The sequence below is a fragment of the Lemur catta genome, chromosome 3 (assembly GCF_020740605.2).
Source record: "Lemur catta isolate mLemCat1 chromosome 3, mLemCat1.pri, whole genome shotgun sequence".
In the NCBI taxonomy this organism is placed as follows: domain Eukaryota; kingdom Metazoa; phylum Chordata; class Mammalia; order Primates; family Lemuridae; genus Lemur; species Lemur catta.
Window position 1 is genome coordinate 82,344,332 of NC_059130.1, and position 18,682 is coordinate 82,363,013.

General features: G+C 35.3%; 1 protein-coding gene across 3 annotated transcripts in view; it reads left to right on the top strand.

The window, feature by feature from the left end:
• Window positions 1-18,682, top strand: part of OMA1 (OMA1 zinc metallopeptidase) — a 51,709-nt gene that overhangs the window by 23,531 nt on the left and 9,496 nt on the right. For all 3 annotated transcript variants that reach the window (XM_045547918.1, XM_045547921.1, XM_045547919.1), the window contains one exon: window positions 14,573-14,722. In XM_045547918.1, coding sequence (XP_045403874.1) covers window positions 14,573-14,722 — 150 coding nt within the window. The remainder of the gene's footprint in view (window positions 1-14,572; window positions 14,723-18,682) is intronic.

Sequence of the window (18,682 nt, forward strand, 5' to 3'; positions counted from 1 at the left end):
TTATATGTGGATTTTTGATGCATAGGGAGGTCGGCATCCTTATCCCCCGTGTTGTTCAAGGGTCAACTCTTCTTTCTTTTTTTGCCTTACTGCAATAGCCGGAAACTTCAGCACAAGGTTGATGGTGGGCAATGTTGTTTCTTCCTGATCTTAGGGGAGAGAAAACATTCAGTATTTCATCATTAATTATGATGTTCATTTGTAAGCTTTTTTTATATAATAGATACTTTTTATCATATCTAAAATTTTATTTCTGATATCCTAAGATTTTTTCAAATTATGAATGAGTATTAAATTTTATCGAATGCATTTTCTGCATTTATCAAGGTCATTATATGAATTTTCTCCTTTAATCTGTTAATGTGGCAAATTACTTTTTTTTTTAAGTTGTCACATTTTCATTTTTGGAATTAAACCTAGTTTTTGTCATTTATATTATCCTTTAATAGTAAGCTAGAACTGGTTTAATGTTTCGATTAGGATGTTTAGATATATGTTTGTAGGAGATACTGGCTTAGAATTTTCTTATCTTGTAATGTCCTGTCAGATTTTGGTACTAAAGTTATGCTGGCCTCATAATCCATGATTTGGGAAATGTTCTTTGTTTTCTCTTCTCTGGAAGAGTTTGTGTAAGATTAGGGATATTTATGTATGTATGGATATATATATATATATGTGTATATATATATATATATATATATATATATATATGAATCAATGACAGAGTCTCGTTCTGTTGCCCTGGCTAGAGTGCATGTTGTCATATTCCATACTTACTTTTCTATCTTTATCTTGTTCTACTTCTTAGTAGCATTTGATACTATTAACTATACTCCCCTTTTAAAAATATATATTAATATTTTGTGTGAGTAGCTATACATTTCAATATAGCATAGAAAGTCATATAGGATTATAAACTCATAATGGAAAATAATAGTCCCCTCTGCCTAGCCTTGCACCCCAGAGATAATCACGTTGAAGTGTTTAGCTATTTACTTCTATATTTGCATGTAATACGTTTATTTTGTAATTTCTTGATTCATTAGGTAAAGGTATTACCTGTTGATTTCTGGTTATGGAAGATTTAGTCTTTTATAATCTGACTGATGATTTTATGTGCTTGTTTGCTACCTGTATTCCTCCTTGGTTAACTGTTCAAGTCTTTTGCCATATTCTGATTAGACTGGTTTTCTTACTAAAGACTTCAGAGTTTTCTTTACATATATTGGATGCAGTCATTTGTTGGATATATGATTTGAAAATTGTTCTTCCCCATCTGTGGCTTGTCTTTTCTTTCTCTTAACAGATTTTTTTTCCCCCCAGAGCAAACATTTTTAATTTTGATGAAGTCCAGTTTAAGGAACCTTGAGGAAATCTCAATACCTAATTTCTGAGGCCATGTTTTTTTCTATTACTTTACTCCACAAATTCCAGCCACCTTTGCAGCTCTGAACTCCTGTCTCCTAATTTCTTAGCTTAGCTAGACTTGCCACATTCCGCTTAGGTTCTGCCTCCCTGTGTTGTGGTCAGGAAACTGCCCCGGCAGAGAGCAGAGGCAAATCTCAAGATCAACTTAAGTATTTCTTTTTTTCTCAAGGATCACTGTCTTGTTCTATCTATTGTCCATTACCCGAAAACAATTGCCTTGTATATTTTGTCTAGCTTTATAGTTATTGATGGTGGGAGGACAAATCCTGTGGCAGTTACTCTATTATGGCTGGAAGTATAAGTCCCCAAATTTGTGATTCATGATTGTCCATATTTTATAAGAAGATACTAAGAAATTCATCAGAAGCTCTGCCTACATAGGCTGGGATAGTGAATTTTACTATAAAATTATAGGACAGTGAATTAGCTCACTCTTTGGGGAACCTTCCTGTGAAGTATAGATGGTCTTTGTCTCTGTGGCCGTTCAAGTGTCTTTGTAGATGAAGCCTATAAAACTGGTCATCATTGTTTGGGGATTGCAAGGGGGGAAGGAGGTGGGGCTTTCTTATTCATTGTGGAGGCTTTTAGTAATTCTCTATTATGAACCTTCTACCTCAATCCTCTTTCTTGGATATTAAATACTAAACCTTTCTGGGGTCTCCACGGTGTGGGCGAGTAAGTCAGTTGCCCCAGAAGCAATGCGGTGTACTGATAATGCATGAGCTCTGGTATTAGACTCCGTAAGTTTGAGAATCTTCTTTGCCATAGAGAATATTAATTATGTGATCTTGGGCAAGTTATTTGTCCTTTATGTGCCTCAACTTTCCTCATTTGTAGGATAGGAATAATAGTTGGACCTATCTCATAGAGTTAATACTATTAAAGTCTTGAGCGCAAGTTTTATAATCATGTATTTCTTCTTCTCTATTTCACAAGTTCATTATTTCAAAACCAATATTGGTTTCTTCTCTAGTTTTCCTTTTCCCAATAAATACACTACCATCTTCAGTTTCTTTTGGAAGAAACCTAGAATCCTCCTTAGTTCTTCCCTCTTTATCATTTACATCTAATTTTTCACCAAGTCCTGACAATTCGAATTATCTGTAAAATAGATCTCAATATGTTTCCATCTCTACTACTAGCATCTTTTACTTGAATTTCTGCCTCATTATAGCTTTCATTGACTGCAATCATACTCTCCTCCATTCCATTCCATTCCCCACCCTGCCACAAATAAGAAGCAGGTCCAGTAAGCTAGGATATTCACTTTCTCAAGATAAGACTTAAGTGGACATTGGCCAACATTTGTCTCCAGACTTTTCATTTTCTGGGCTGACCAATCCATCACTTCAGATTGATACTTTTAAAATCTGTGTTAATACGTATCAGAAGACAGATCTTGCAGACCCAGGTGCTAGCTCTTCTCTGGTCAATTATGTTGATTTTCATCTATTAATTGAACATAATTAATTGTCAGGTTGTAAGGTTACATAATACCTTTATGGAGGTCAGAATTTAAGTAACAGAGACATTCAATAAGTACATTTAATAAAGTTTGAAGTATTATGATAGAAATATACAGGAGACATTTATTCCATGGGAAAATATAGCAGAGATGTAAGTAACTTTGTCTAGGGATCAGGAAAACTGTCTAGGAATTAGGCTGAGAAAGAAATATTTAAAATGGAGATCTGAAAGATAAAGAGCAATTATCCTGGTGAAGATGCTGATGGGAGGGAGGAGTGTTGGGCATGGCAAATAGCACATTCACAGGCAAGAGGAACGATAGCCTATTCCAGGAATTGAAAATTCACTGTGGGGCTAAAATGTAGACAGAGTTCAAGAGCATCAATGACAAGAGATAAAACTGAAAGGTAGACAGGGACTTCTTCGTGAGCAGTTTTAAGCATTTTCTACCTTATCTAGCAGAGGTGTTAGGACTTAGACTCCACAGTCATGACAGACTTATGATTGAGCTCTTTTCTCCTCCACATGACTATAGGCAAATCACTTAGCCTCTTCAAGTCTGTTTCTAGCCTGAAAAACAGGAATAACAATATTACTTTCCTCAAAGGGTTATTTTGGGCATATTAGACTTGATTCTTATTTGTGACTGCATCCTTTTTTTGGTCCCTGATCCATCACACTTGTGTTCTTGCCATTTAATATTCCAATCACATAACATAATCCTCCTTTTCCTCATTCTCTCCTTCCAGGGCAACTTTCTGATTATAGCCTTGTTTCCTCTGTAGCATGCCTGAAAGGGAAAGGATGTGCTGACCCAAGGACACAGATGCCTGCACTATTGCTGGGTTGAGCAGCTGTCATCATCTCTGTAAATTAAGAAGTTGGCATTCTGATTTTATGTCAATCTTGTGAGCTTGGCTAGTGGGAACTGTTCCAGAGAGATGTCTATTGGTCATGTGCTATCAAGACCAAGAGCCAAACAGAATATAGAAAAGTCACTAAAATGAAGTTACTTCCAGAATAGGCAGCTCACCTTCCCTAGGGTTCTCTCTTTTTGTGCTCTGCTATTGGCTATGAGTGAGTTTATTTTGTATATTTATATTTTTATGGGAGTTTTAATTTTTCATTTTGAAGGTATTTATCATTATGTAAATTATCAGAATGATTAATATAGAATTAGTAATAACCAGTAGAACAGAGGTATGAATGAAACATAGAATAACTAGCTGTCCAGTTATCAGCTGACAAAAAGATGTCGTTACATAGTGGATTTTGTTGGGTATGCATATTTATTTGTCACTGTAAAGAGATTGACACTTTAATCATTTATAGAAGTGACTTTTGTTTTCTTGATTTCACAGATAACTAAATGATCTGTTTTTATTTGTGAGTGTCTGTTTCTTAAATTTGAAAAAAGAAAACTTGTTTTCTTTTAGTGGTTCTAAACTGGGGGCAGCCTCCTATTGTTTTTGATTGTCACAGTGATTGGGGAGGTGGGGAGTGGATTATTGGTGTTCAGCAGACAAGGACTAGGGATGACAAATATCCTGTAGTGGCTTGGAGAGCCCTCACAGGGAGGAATCATCAGCCCTTGTGAGTGCCCCTTTTGGGAAACACTAGCTGCTGGTTTCTTCAAGTATTAAATAATGTGAGATAACTATGCCAATAGCACCATCTAGTGAGGGAATTAGGTAATAAGCAAAATCTACCTTTCTCACAGAAATAAGAGACAATTTAAAATTCTAAAGTTTATGTCAAATAGTTCATTATAGAATCATCAACTTTTGGAGCAGTAAGGAAAATTAGAGCTAATTTAATATCCACCTTCTCATTTTACAGATAAGGAAACTAAAGTCCAAAGAGGTGAAGTGATTTGTCTAATAACCTATACCTAGTTAGTAGGAAGACCTTTGGTTCTTATTTTCCAGGTTAGTATTCTGAGCCTTCATGAGAGAAAACTGACTGTCTTTGTGTTTTTTTGGCTTACTGTCTTAGATTCTTTGCTTAATGATTCATTTAAGAAAGAAAAAAATGATAAATGAGAATATCTCTTTTAAGAGGTATGTTATAAAGTAACTTTCACAATGCATACACATATAATGCCTAATATCTTACTTTGAACCTATTAATAATTTTATCACTCAGAGAAATGAGACAGGATTTTGTATATTTAATTTTTAGTTGTTGTGATTTGAGTTCTGAGTGTTGTCTTATGATAAAACTTTACCTAAGATAGAGAAAAAATATACACTTGAAAATTTACTTACAAATTTATTTTATTGATTGGTAAACTGACATTCTGACAATCAAAAGATGGGCCAAAAAAACTTTAAAATTAAATGAACTACAAAATAATGTAAGTCCCATTTCTCCTCTGTGTTGGGACACAAAGTATTTTTGATAAGTCAAGTTTTCTCTTTTAGTGATAAGGATTGGCAAATACTGAGAATAGCTTAGCTGAAACTATCGTGAAACTATGTTGCATTCATTTGGAAAACAGTTAAATTACTGACTAGAAAAAATGTTGTTTAGAGAAGTGGGTTACAAAATAAAATGAGCTTTAACAAGTGGTTCCATCAGCAGTATTGGAAAAAGATGAGTCCATGAAAGTGTGTGAGATTGAAATGAAGTAGTTTCCTGGTAGGTGATGATGATGGTGGTAGTGTGGACAACACTGATGATGATATTGACAACGGTCATAATAATAAATAATATTTTTTCCATCCTGGGCAACATAGTGAGACCCCATCTCTACCAAAAAAAAAAAAAAATTTAACCAGGTGTGGTGGTCCATACCTGTAGTCCCAGCTACTTGGGAGGCTGAGGCAGGAGGGTCTCTTGAACCCAAGAGTTCCAGCCTGGGAGACAGACTGAGACCGTGTCTCTAAAAAAAAAAAAATTGTTTCATATCTTGGGCACTATTCTGAGTGTGTTACATGTGTTAATTCTTTTAATTTTCATAACAACCTTGATAGGTATAGGTAAAACTGAGGGATAGAGAAGTTAAGTAACTTGGCAAAGGCCTCATAGTTAGTAAAATTTTTCCCTCCCAAGGTAGAGGTGCGTTGATTTCTGAAATGGAACTTCCTATATTACTTTAACTTACTGGAAACAGTTTTGGTTTTCTGCAGTACTGCCCCTAAAATAACGATCATTTTTGTATCTGTTTTGGTCCCTTTAAATCTCATCCTATAATAGCCTTAGTGTATTTTTCCAGCTCTAGGAGTCCAGCTCCCCTCTAACACAGTCCTTTGTAGTATTATCTCAGATGATTATTTTACCTAACATATATCTATGTGGAATACAGGATGGTATGCCAGAAAGACTGGGACAAGTGTAGGATATCAATGGCATTCTAGAAAATTCAGATTCATTCAATGTCAGGATTTATCTCTTGGCGGGCGTGATGGCTGACAGTTTGTTGGAGGGTCTAGTGAATACAAACAGAAAAGTTCAGAGACACTTTTCATCTTTGTATTTCTAATGAAAATTTTGGGTACAGGTAGCGTCACAGGTAGGCTTCCCCTTGGTCTAGATCTATTTATATGTTTTTCTCTAGTATTGTTTTGGCATTAGGAAATGTTAAAATTATAAGAACAGTTCTTATACTGCTGATTCTTAATTATTAATAATATCCCACTGAGGTTCTATTTGAATAGTAGTAAATTCTTTGTCAAGTAATATATCCCTTAGAGCATATTCATACATATTCATATTACAGTCTGGATTATACTAGAACCGTCTTTATTTGTAAATTCATGACATCATTGCTTATGACCATAGGTAGCATCCTGCAATTACCAGAGGCCTCTGGTTGCTCATCAGTGAAAAGGAAGAGTTGAAATAGTGTCCATTATGTTCTGGGTTCCAGACTGGCTGCTTTGCAAGAATTATCACATTTTATCCTGATGATTCACTGTTTTAATTTCAATTTTACAGATGAAGCTGAGATTCTTGGAGACTGAATTATTGTCCCAGGAGCACAAACTCTGGCACCAGACTACTTAGGTTCAAATTATGGCTCTGTCACTTACTATTGTAGCTATATGACCTTTGTCAAGTGACTTAATCACCATGGGCCTTGGTTTCCTCCTCTGATCTGTAAAATGAGAGTAATAATAGTAATTACCACATGAAGTTGTTATGAAGATTAAATGAGTTAATATAGTGAATTGATTGATGTTTGTAATACACTGAGAACAGTGCCTGGCACATGGTGTCATGTGAGTGATTGTTAAAGAAAATGAGTAACTGGTATTTCAAACCCAGATATTTCTGATTCTAAAACCTGCCTTTCCATTATCTCAGTTTACTGCCTCAAAAAGTATTCTAGGACCAATATATTTCACTGACACATATTTTCTTACGTTTCTGTGGCCAGCTGTGGTCCTTATTCTGTTTTAAGAAGGAAAAGTTGTTTAGAGTCTCATCTTTTCCTTCCTTATGTACTTCCTGATGCTTCATAAACACAAGTTCTATAGTTTGCTATAATTTTTATTGAGGCAAATGAGTTAGGCTTGTGATGAGCTGAATACTTATTTTAAAAATGTTTGTATTTTGGTCTGTAATTGTTACTTTGTCTTTTTTCTCTTTTTGGGGGGAGTAAGAACATTTAACATGAGAGCTACATTTTTAAGTGTACAATGCCATATTTTTAAGTATAAGCACAATATTGTACAGCATATCTCCAGAACTTATTCATTTTGCATAACTGAGACTTTATATCCATTGAATAACAACTCCCCATTTCCTCCTAATCCAAGCCCCTGGCAAACACTCTTCTCTACTTCTATGAGTTTAACTACTTGAGATACATACCACATATCCGTGTAATCATGCAGTATTTGTCCTTCTGCAACTGATTCTGTCACTTAGCCTAATGTCCTTAGGGTTCATCCATGTTGTTGCATAATGTAGGATTTCCTTTTCTTCCTAAGGCTGAATAATATTTTGTTGTATGTTTATACCACATTTTCTTCATTGATTCGTTAATGAACATTTAGGTTATTTCTACATCTTGGCTATTGTGAATAATGCTGCAATGAATGTGGGAGTGTAGATCTTTCTTTGAGGTCTGGATTTCAACTTTGTATACATTCCGAGAAGTGGGATTGCTGAATCATGTGGTAGTTCTGTTTTTAATATTTTGAGTAACCTCCATACTGTTTTCCATAGAGGTTGCACCAGTTTACATTCCTACCAATGTGAACAAGGATTCCAGTTTCTTCACATCCTGGCCAGTGCTTATCTTTTGTTTATTTTTTTATAATAGCCATCTTAACTGGTGTGAGGTGATATTTCATTGTGGTTTTGACTTACACTTCCCTGATGGTTTGTGATGTTGAACAGTTTTTCAAATCTCTGTTGTCTATTTATATGTCTTTTTTGAAGAAGTGTCTGTTCAAGTCCTTTGCCCATTTTTAATTGGGCTTTTTGTGCTATTGAGTTGTAGAAATTCCTTGTATATTTTGGATATTAACCCCTTATCAAATATGTGATATGCAGATGTTTTTTCCTGTTCCATAGGTTGTTTTTTAATTCTCTTAATAGTTTCCTTTGCTGGGCAGAAACCTTTTAGTCTGATATAGTCCCACTTGTCTATTTTTTTTTATTTTGTTACCTATGCTTTTGGTGTCATAGCCAAGAAGTCATTGCCAAAACCAATGTCATGAAGCTTTTCCCCTAAGTTTTCTTCTAGGAGTTTTATAGTTTTAGGTCTTGAGTTTAAATCTTTAATGTATTTTGAGTTGATTTTTATATATGGTGTAAGATAAGGGTCCATTTTCATTTCTTTGCATGTGGAAATTCGGTTTTCCCAGCACCATTTGTTGGAAAGACTGCTTTTCCCCCATTGTGTATCCTTGACACCTCTGTATAAGAGTGGCTTTATTTTGGGGCTTTCTATTCTGTTCCATTGGTTTAGTAGCTGCCTTTATGCTGGTACCATACTATTTTAATTACTGTAGCTTTGTAATATATTTTGAAATCAGGAAGTATGATGCCTCCAGGATTGTTCTTTCTCAAGACTGCTTTGGCTCTTCAAGCTCATTTGTGGTTTCATATGAATTTTAAGATTGGTTTTTCTATTTCTGTAAAAAAAAATACTAATAGGATTTTGATAGGGATTGCACTGAATCTGTAGAGTGCTTTGATTAGTATGGGCATTTTAACAATATTAAGTTTTCCAATCCATGAACACAAAGTGTATTTCCATTTATTTGAGTCATCTTTAATTTCTTTCATCAATTTTTATAGTTTTCATTGTACAAGTCTTTCACCTCCCTTAGCTAAGTTTATTAAATATAGTTTTTATTTTTGATGCTTTCGTAAATGAAATTGTTTTTTTAATTTCCTTTTTAGATAGTTTGTTGTTAGTGTATAGAACATAAATGATTTTTATATGTTGATTTTTGTATCCTGATTTTATTGAATTCATTTATTAGTTCTAGCAGCTTTTTTGTAGCATCTCTTGGGTTTTCCAAATATACGGTCATGTCACCTGCAAAGAGAAATCATTTTACTTTTTCCTTTCTGATTTGGATGCCCTTTCTTCCTTTCCCTTTCCCTTTCCCTTTCCATTTCCGTTTCTATTTCCCTTCTTCCCTTTTTTTTTTTTTTTAAACTAATCACAGTGGCTAGGACTTCCAACACTATGTTGAATAGAAGTGGCAAGATTGGGCATTCTTGCCTTGTTCCTGGTTGTAAAGGAAAAGCTTTCAGTTTTTCACCATTGAGTGTGATGCTGACTGTGGGCATTTCATGTATGGCTTTTATTATATTGAGGTAATTTCCTTCTATTCCTACTTGTTGAAAGTTTTTATCATGAAAGGCTATTGAATTTTGTCAAATGCTTTTTTGGAATCTATTGAGATATCATGTGATTTTTGTCCTTTGTCTTATTGATGTGGCATATCACATTAATTGACTTTTGGATGTTGATCCTTGATTCCCAGGGATAAATCCCACTTGGTCATGGTATATGATCCTTTTAATATGCTGTTGAATTCGGTTTGCTAGTATTTTGTAGAGGATTTTTGCATCTGTATTTATCAGGGATATTGTCCTATAAATTTCTTTTCTTGTAGTGTCTTTGGCTTAGGTATCAGAGTAATGCTGGCCTCATAAAATGAGTTTAGAAGTATTCCCTTGAGGTACAAAGTTAGGTTGTGTATTTAAGATTTTTTTTTTAAAATACGGGCATTATCATTATGATTTATCCTCTTAGAACTATTTTTGCTGTATACCATAGGTTTTGTTAGGTTGTGTTTTTATTTACATTTATCTCAAGATATTATCTAATTTTCCTTTTGGTTTCTTCTTTGACCCACTGGCTGTTCAGGAGTGTGCTCCAGGATTTCTGTTTGGTACTTTTCTACATTTTCTATCTCTTTGTTGAAATTCTCGCTCTATTCGTGCATTGTTCTTCTGACCTCATTGAACATCTTTCTGATAGTTGTTTTGAATTCTCTTGTTAGATATATCATACATTTCCTTTTCATTAGGATTGGTTTCTGAAGATTTTTGTTGTTCCTTTGGTACATAATTCCCTGGGAGCTGCAGGTTTCCTTCCAATCATAATGGTACCAATCTAGGGATGCAGATTTGGTAAGAGGGTGTCTCCAGTAGTCGTACCAGCTTCAGTGTGGCTGGTTATATACTTGCCCAGGGTACAGAAGCCCTTCAAGATTTCTCACAAAGGGAATTCGTATGTTGTTGTTGAATCAATGTGTTCATGGGGAGGAGGATCTGGGGTTTTCCTATTCTGCCATCTTGTTGATGTCACCCTGTCACTTATTTTTCATAAATTAAAAAAATATAAATAAAATACTTATTTTGGAAACAAAATTATCTGGCTTTAATGGGTCTTTAAACTGGGTTTGGACATTATAGACTAACTCTGACACCCTTATCTTAATATTAAAGCAGGTATCTCTAGTCCCTTATTAATACTTTTAAGTTTGGAATACTTTCTAATCTGATGGGGTAATTAATTTCTTCTATTTCTGCACATCAAATATTGCTTTAAAGATTCCCTTCAACTGTGTTACTTAGAGATTGAACAGGGAAATATTTTACTTGTCTTTTGATTAATACTTTTAGGCTACAAAAATTAGATAAGTATGCTTTTGGTTTGTATAGCAGAAAAATCTCATGTAGTTAGATAATTTGTGAATTTATAAAAGTCTATTGAAATGTTTATCTTCCAGTTTTCAGAATTTTTTGTTTCAGCTGAAATTCTTTTAAGTCATTTTATGTTTTTATGAATTATTTTAGAAGAATATCTTACTTGCTTATCTCAGCTTGTATTTATGTTGTGAATGTGATTATCTGCTATTGAGTGAAGTATTCCTGTAGGTGTTAGAATTCAGCATCAAATAATTATTTGTGCAGATATACATATTACACATTTTACACATAAGTACACACATCTTGCACATTTATGGATACATATCTATATATGTATAAACAGATCATATATTTTTATCTGTTATACATATTTATCTTATATATTCCTGTTTATATACATATATACATGTATATCCATATCTGTGCAATAGGATAAAGTGCCTTGTATTCATTTTAACTCAGAATACTTACAGATCTTAAAGAATTTTATTTCTTTAAATTTTTTTTTTTTTTTGAGACAGAGTCTCGCTTTGTTGCCCAGGCTAGAGTGAGCACCGTGACATCAGCCTAGGTCACAGCAACCTCAAACTCCTGGGCTCAAGCAATCCTTCTGCCTCAGCCTCCCGAGTAGCTGGGACTACAGGCATGCGCCACCATGTCTGGCTAATTTTTTCTACATATATTTTAGTTGGCCAGATAATTTCTTTCTATTTTTAGTAGAGACTGGGTCTCGCTCGTGCTCAGGCTGGTCTCGAACTCCTGACCTTGAGCGATCCACCCGCCCTGGCCTCCCAGAGTGCCAGGATTACAGGGGTGAGCCACCGCACCTGGCCTAAATATTGAATACATTTTACTTGAATTTCTTTTTTGTGTGTGGTATGTTGTAGTTTGTTTGTTTGTTTTTGAGATAGGGTCTTGCTCTGTGGTCTAGGCTAGAGTGCAATGGCATCATCATAGTTCACTGCAACCTCAAACTCCTAGGCTCAAGCAATCCCCCTGCCTCAGCCTCTTGAATAGCTAAGACTACAGGTGTGCACACCATGCCTGGCTAAATATTTTATTTTTATTTTTTTGTAGAGACAGGGTCTCACTGTGTTGCTCAGGCTGGTCACAAACTCCTGGCCTCAAGTGCTCTGCGAGCCTCAGCCTTCTAGAGTGCTAGGATTGTAGGCATGAGCCCAGCCTTACTTGAATTTCCTTTTATTTTCCCAACATTTAAAAATATTTTAGTGGTGTTTGTTAAGAAATGATGTATTAATAGCATGGATGTTGACTAGCTGTATCAGCATGCAGTGTTTTACATTTGCCTTTTTGGGTGTCACGACTATACTATTTTAGACCTTTTTGAGAGCATATTTTATTCAACGGTGTAATTTTTTTTTTTTTTAGTTTTAATCAAAAATAAAATCAGTGGGAAATATCACTTATTTTCTAGTTACTTCTTAACAGAAACAGTAAGTTAAGAAATGTAAATAAATTGAACAGACTTATAAAGTCACCTTATGGGGGATTTAGAAATAATTTTTTATAAAAATAATATATTTTAGGTTATTAATATGAAATGTCTGATTTTGAATCAAAAGTGTAGTTTATTATATCACAAACAAGAAACAGTACATTAACCAAAGTATGCACCTAAACTATCAACACAGTCTTTCCATCATAACAGTAGCTTGTTTATGCCAGCAGCTAAGAAGTCTGGAGAGTGAGTGGCGATGAAATCATAAAAGGCATTTTGAACAGCTTGTTGAGAATTGAATATTTTTCCTTGCAAGAAATGGTCCAAAGCCTGGAAGAAGTGGTAGTCAGTTGGTGCAAGGTCTGATGAATACAGTAGATGACAGAGAATTTCCAAGTCCAGCTTCTGTAGTTTGAGTAGGGTTGTTAGCGTGACATGTGGTCAGGTGTTGTCTTTCAAGAGGATTGGCCTGTCTCTACTGACCAGTCTGGGCTCCTTAATCATTTTGTCCAATTGGTTGCAATAGTCATCTGCTGTAATCGATTGACCAGGTTTCCTGAAGCTGTAGTGGATAACACCAGCTCTGGACCACCAAACAGACACCGTTAGCTTTTTCTGATGAATATTTGGTTTTGGACTATGTTTCAGCACTTCATCTTTATCCAACCTTTGTGCCGAATGCTTGCAATCATCAAAAAGAATACATTTTTCATCACATGTTGTTACAATATGGTGTAGAAATGGTTCACCTTTGTGTCATGACAGCAAAGAAAGGCAAGCTTCAAGACGATTTCTCTTCTGATGCTCATTTAATTCATGTGGAATCCATCTATCCAGCTTCTTTATCTTGCCAATTTGTTTCAAATGGTCCAATTTTGTTGGAATAGTAACATCAAACCTGCTAATTTACATGTAGGTTGAGATGGATTCACTTCCACTACAGATTTCAACTCATCATTATCCACTTTGGTCTCAGGTTGCCCATATGGCTTATTTTCAAGATTAAAATCAATAGAACAGAACTTCTCAAACCATGGATGTACTGTGTGTTCATTAGCCACATCCTTCCCAAACACTTTGTTGATATTTTGAGCTGTCTGCGCTGCATTGGTTCCATGATGGAACTCATATTTGAAAATAACACAAGTTTTTGACTTATCCATGGTTTCACAAAAATTGCTCTAAAAACAATTTTGAGAGATAATCACAAGCCAAAATGTACATTTGAAAGACTCAGGATGCAACTTCACAACAAACATAAAACAAGAAGTGTTGAAGTGAAATGTCAGCGATATCAACTGTCAAACTTAGTACTTAAAGAATTCAGACGTTTCACACTTAACAACCTAATTCAGAAGTAAAAGTACTGCTCCTTCTCCACCATCACCATCAAATACCCCACTTACATTCTTAGAGCAGCTACTGTTAAGTCTTCCAGATGTGTTCTATGCATATACAGGTGTATATGTGTGGATATGCATATGAGTATATGATGGAATTGTGCGCACATGTATGCAGATCTGTATATATCCTTTTTAAAAAATACTAATACTGTACTTTTCTAAGGTGTTTTCAATGAGTTAAACATATTCTTCCCCATATACATTGAGGAAAAGTAGATAAATTGATGTACACATTAAAAATATAACTGCATACTTTTTCTTTCTGCATATTTATCTGAAGTTTTTGCAGTTATTCTAGTGGTATAGATTAAAGGTAAAATTTCTTTAGTTTAATTACAGATTATATTTTAAAACCTTTTTACAAAAACAGAAATTTTTAATTTGTGTGAAAGATTTTACCCTTAATATATATTCTTAGTATCTATCATACTGAAAATAGTGGGTTATCTCTGGGGAACAGGATTGTTGTGAATGTGTATGGGGGAGGGGTGAGGAGGGATGCTGGACATTCTCTTATTTTGATACTGCAGTACCACATTGTTTGAGTTTTTTTTTTTAAAGCATTGAACATCTACTTTTATTAAAATGATAGAACATATTTTTAAAATGTAGTGGCATAAAGATAAATTTTTTTAAAAAGTCTCAAAACTAAGCTCTCATTGTGTGGTTTTATTAATTTTGGGTTTAGGCTTGTGTGGATGTAAGAGCCAGTTCAGTGTTTTGGCAGCAGATGGAGTTTGCAGACAGCCTCCATGGTCATCCCAAGCTGCCAGAATGGTTATCTACGCATCCTTCTCATGGAAATCGAGCTGAGCACTTGGACAGACTTATACCTCAGGTGAGCTAACTCTGTGTAAGGCAAGAAATTATTTTTACTGTATCATTTATTTTTAATACTGTTACTTCTTTTGCTTAGAAAAAGAGAATTCTAGCTTCTCGATTATTTTGATTACTATAATTATGAATTATCAGTTTTCAAAGACTTCAACTGAAAAATAAAATTCTGGTTGTCCACAAGTCCTGGAGAATAAATTGCTGTGTATAGTTGACTTTCCTGGATGGTGAAGGTTTAACCCCTTTAGTATCAGACCTTTAATTTTAACTGATCTGATGAAAGTTTAAAACGTAAGTCATGTTGCTTTTATTTTTAACATATTGATCATAATTCAGTCTTTCCTTGGTGATTTAAGCTTTTTGTTAAAAATACCAGTTAATGAGTTGTACAAAAGTTTTGGGTCAAATGGGTATTAATTACAGTAGTGATGCCAGAATTTGTTTTCTTAGGAGACATCTCTTCATGTTAGTTCATTTCTGGTTATTTATTTCTTTATAATGATATAGGGAAGCATGTACTGTCTGGCTCTTTTTTTTTTTTTTTTTTTGTAGAATTCATTAATGGATCAAGCTGAGGCAGCTTTCTCCCAAGTATTTTTCACTAAGCCTCTGAAAATCTTTTATTTGTTAACATCATTCAAAAATGTTTTCTGTGGCTTCCACATCAGTACAAAATGGATGTCAGGCATCTCTGAGCCAGGCTCTCTTCTGTCTCACTTGCATTAAATTTTCTGGTTGGTTGTGAAAGCAGAATATTCTTTAGTAATTTAAGAATTAGTACTGGGTTATTTGCTAAATGATAACAAGACAGATCCAGGTGTGTTATAAAAGTATCTTTCAGTATGACTTCAAATTCAGCTCAACAAATACTTAGTACCTATTAAAAGAAAGAAATAATGCTTAGATACAGGTGATACAAAGAGAAATAAGACATTGTTCTTGGTATTTATAGGATGCTAAGATAAGTACAAAATGATTATTAATACAAAGAATATGATTTATCTTAAGAAAAGTAGAAATATAGTGGTTTGTGGTTTGAAGGAAGAAGAATCTGTATCTAGTTTGGGATAAGAAACTATTTATTGATATTTATTGGTAATCTACCATTTTTGTGTTCTGTTGCTAGAGAATGAGCAAGTAACAAAACAGGCCCTGCTTTCTTGGGGCTAATATTCTAGTAAGGTAATACAAATGACAAACAAATATATAGTATGTCAAGCAGTCATAAGCATGTTGGGGAAAAGTAGGTTAAATGTATTAGAGAGGGATAGGCGGCAGAGAAGGCGGCAGAACATATTCTATGTTCTGTTGTCAAGGAAAGCCTCACTGAATAGAACCTGGAAGGAAGCCGGGGAGCAGGGAGCAAGTCTTATGGATATCTGCAGGGAGAGCCTTTCAGGCTGAGGAAGCAGCTAAAGCAGAGGGCCTGAAGTGAGAGTGTTTGGTGTGTTCAAGGACTAGCGAGGAAGACATTGGGCTGAATGGAGTAAGGAAAAGGGAGAGGAGCTCAAGATGAGGTGTAGGGGACCAGACCATGAAGGAACTTCTAAGTCATTGTAAGGACTTGACTTTTACTTCAAGTGATAGGGGAAGGTGGCTGAGGGTATTGAGCAGGTGAGTGACTTAATCTGACTCATGTTTATTGTGACCACCGGGGTTGTTGTGTGGAGAGTGGACTGTAGTGGGGCAAGGGTAGAATTCAACAGACTATTTAGGAGGCTTGCAGTAATCCTGGTAAGAGATAATGGTGGCTTGAACAAAGCTATCTGGTAGTAAAAGAGTGGGAAGGAAGTGGTCCAATTCTGGGTATATTTTGAAAGGAGTGATGACAGGATTTGTTGATAGATTGTGCATACTTTGTGCCTTTCATGAGCATTGAGGGCAGCCAGCCATGGCTGCTTTTTTTTTTTTGAGGCGGAGTCTCACTCTCTTGCCTGGGCTAGAGTGCCGTGGTGTCAGACTAGCTCACAGCAACCTCAAACTCCTGGGCTCAAGCAATCCTCCTGCCTCAGCCTCCCGGGTAGCTGGTACTACAGGCATGCACCACCGTGCCCAGCTAATTTTTTCTATTTTTAGTTGTTTTGGCTAATTTCTTTCTATTTATAGTAGAGACGGGGTCTCGCTCTTTCTCAGGCTGGTCTCGAACTCCTGAGCTCAAGCAATCCTCCTGCCTCGGCCTCCCAGAGTGCTAGGATTACAGGCGTGAGCTACTGCGCCCGACCCAGCTGTGGCTTCTTAACACCTGTCTTAGTTCCTTTGGGCTGCTGTAACAGCATACCATAGAGTGGGTACCTTATCAACAACAGAAATTTATTTCTCACAGTTTTGAAGGCAGGGAAGTCTTAGATCCAAGTGCTGGTAGATTTGGTGACTGGTGAGGGCCTGGTTCCCAGCTCATAGATGGCTGTCTTCTCCTTGTAACCGCACATGGTGGCAGGGGCAAGGCAGTTGTCTGTAGCCTCTTTTATAAGGGCATTACTCCCATTCATGAAGACTCTACCCTCATGACCTAATCACCTCCCAAATGCCCCCACCTCCTAATACTATCACATTAGGGGTTAGGATTTCAACATACGAATTTGGGGGCAATACAGAGATTCAGTCTGTATCAACACTTGTCCTAACTATATTTCATTTATACTCTTAATTTTAATAAAAAATATTTGAGAAAGAAATAGCAGTGAAGTTTACCTGACATAGTGAGTAGTACTCATTCATCTTAAAAGGCCAGCATAGGACTGGGACATGATGTATTTTATCGGTAACTGATTTATACTGAGGATCACTGATGTGGAAGTCTCCTTAGTGCTGCCCAGGGACCTTATTTCACCCCGGGAGGCCTTATCTCTAATGCCATAATAACCATATTTCTCTTGGGATTTTCTTTCTATTTTTACTCAGTGAAATTCTAAAAATATGTGGTTTGTTTAAATTAGATAATGAATTCCATTAGCCAACTTTTCATCTGAAGCCTTTTCTAAATTCTGAGTTGTCATTTTGTCATCAAATTAATGAGGATCTTCACAGAAGTAAAAAGAAGTCTTTTTACTTTTACTTCTTTAGAGACGTCTTTAATAATGAATTGATTAATGAGTATGAAGAAAAATGTTTGGAGAAATAAATGTTATTTGGGAGCCAATGATGAAAGAAAAAATGGGAGCCATGTTTCTTCTAAAAATAAACTATCCTAGTTTAGAAACTTAATTTGAAAACCTCATATAATTTCTTATATCCCCCCCCAAGTGATTAAATTTAATTTGAAAGTAATAAAACTCTACTACAATATTGGGAATAATTCAGTGGTTGAAGTGAAACTGGTAGTACAAGAGTATATGTTAATTAGAATACACAGTCGTAACTCAAAGATTGGAATTACCTATTATAGGTATAATTTCTGTAATGAAAGAAAGCAGTTCCTCAGGTAGTATGTAGAATTATGTGAATCTATATATTACTAAAGACTACATTTTAAGATTATATTTTATTTAGGATTTTTTCCTGCTCAAGTGAGTACAATGTGACATTCCACCTAAGCCTCCTGCCCCTTGCCGTCACTGACAGTGCGGCTAAAGTGAGGTACATATCAAAGGTGGCTGGGAGTTCAGCACTGCAGCACGACACATGCAGGCCAGAGATGATGATTTCAGACTCATCCAAAAAGGTGATTAAAGCAATGAGAGTGGATGAGTTCAACTAGGAAGTGAGTAGAGAAAAAGATCAAAGTAACAGTATTAGGTGTTTTTCACATTTAATTGGTGTGAGGAAGACAGAGCCTGTTTTGAATCAGATTCATAGGAGGAGAACCAAGAAAGTATGATTCTGTAGGTCTATGATGTGAACACAGTTTAGTAATTTTGATTTTTTAATTTAACATATTGAAAATTGTATATTTTTATTTATTACTGAATTTCTTAAATAGTATCATGAAATGTATTTCTTCCCATAGGATATCAACATTTAAGAT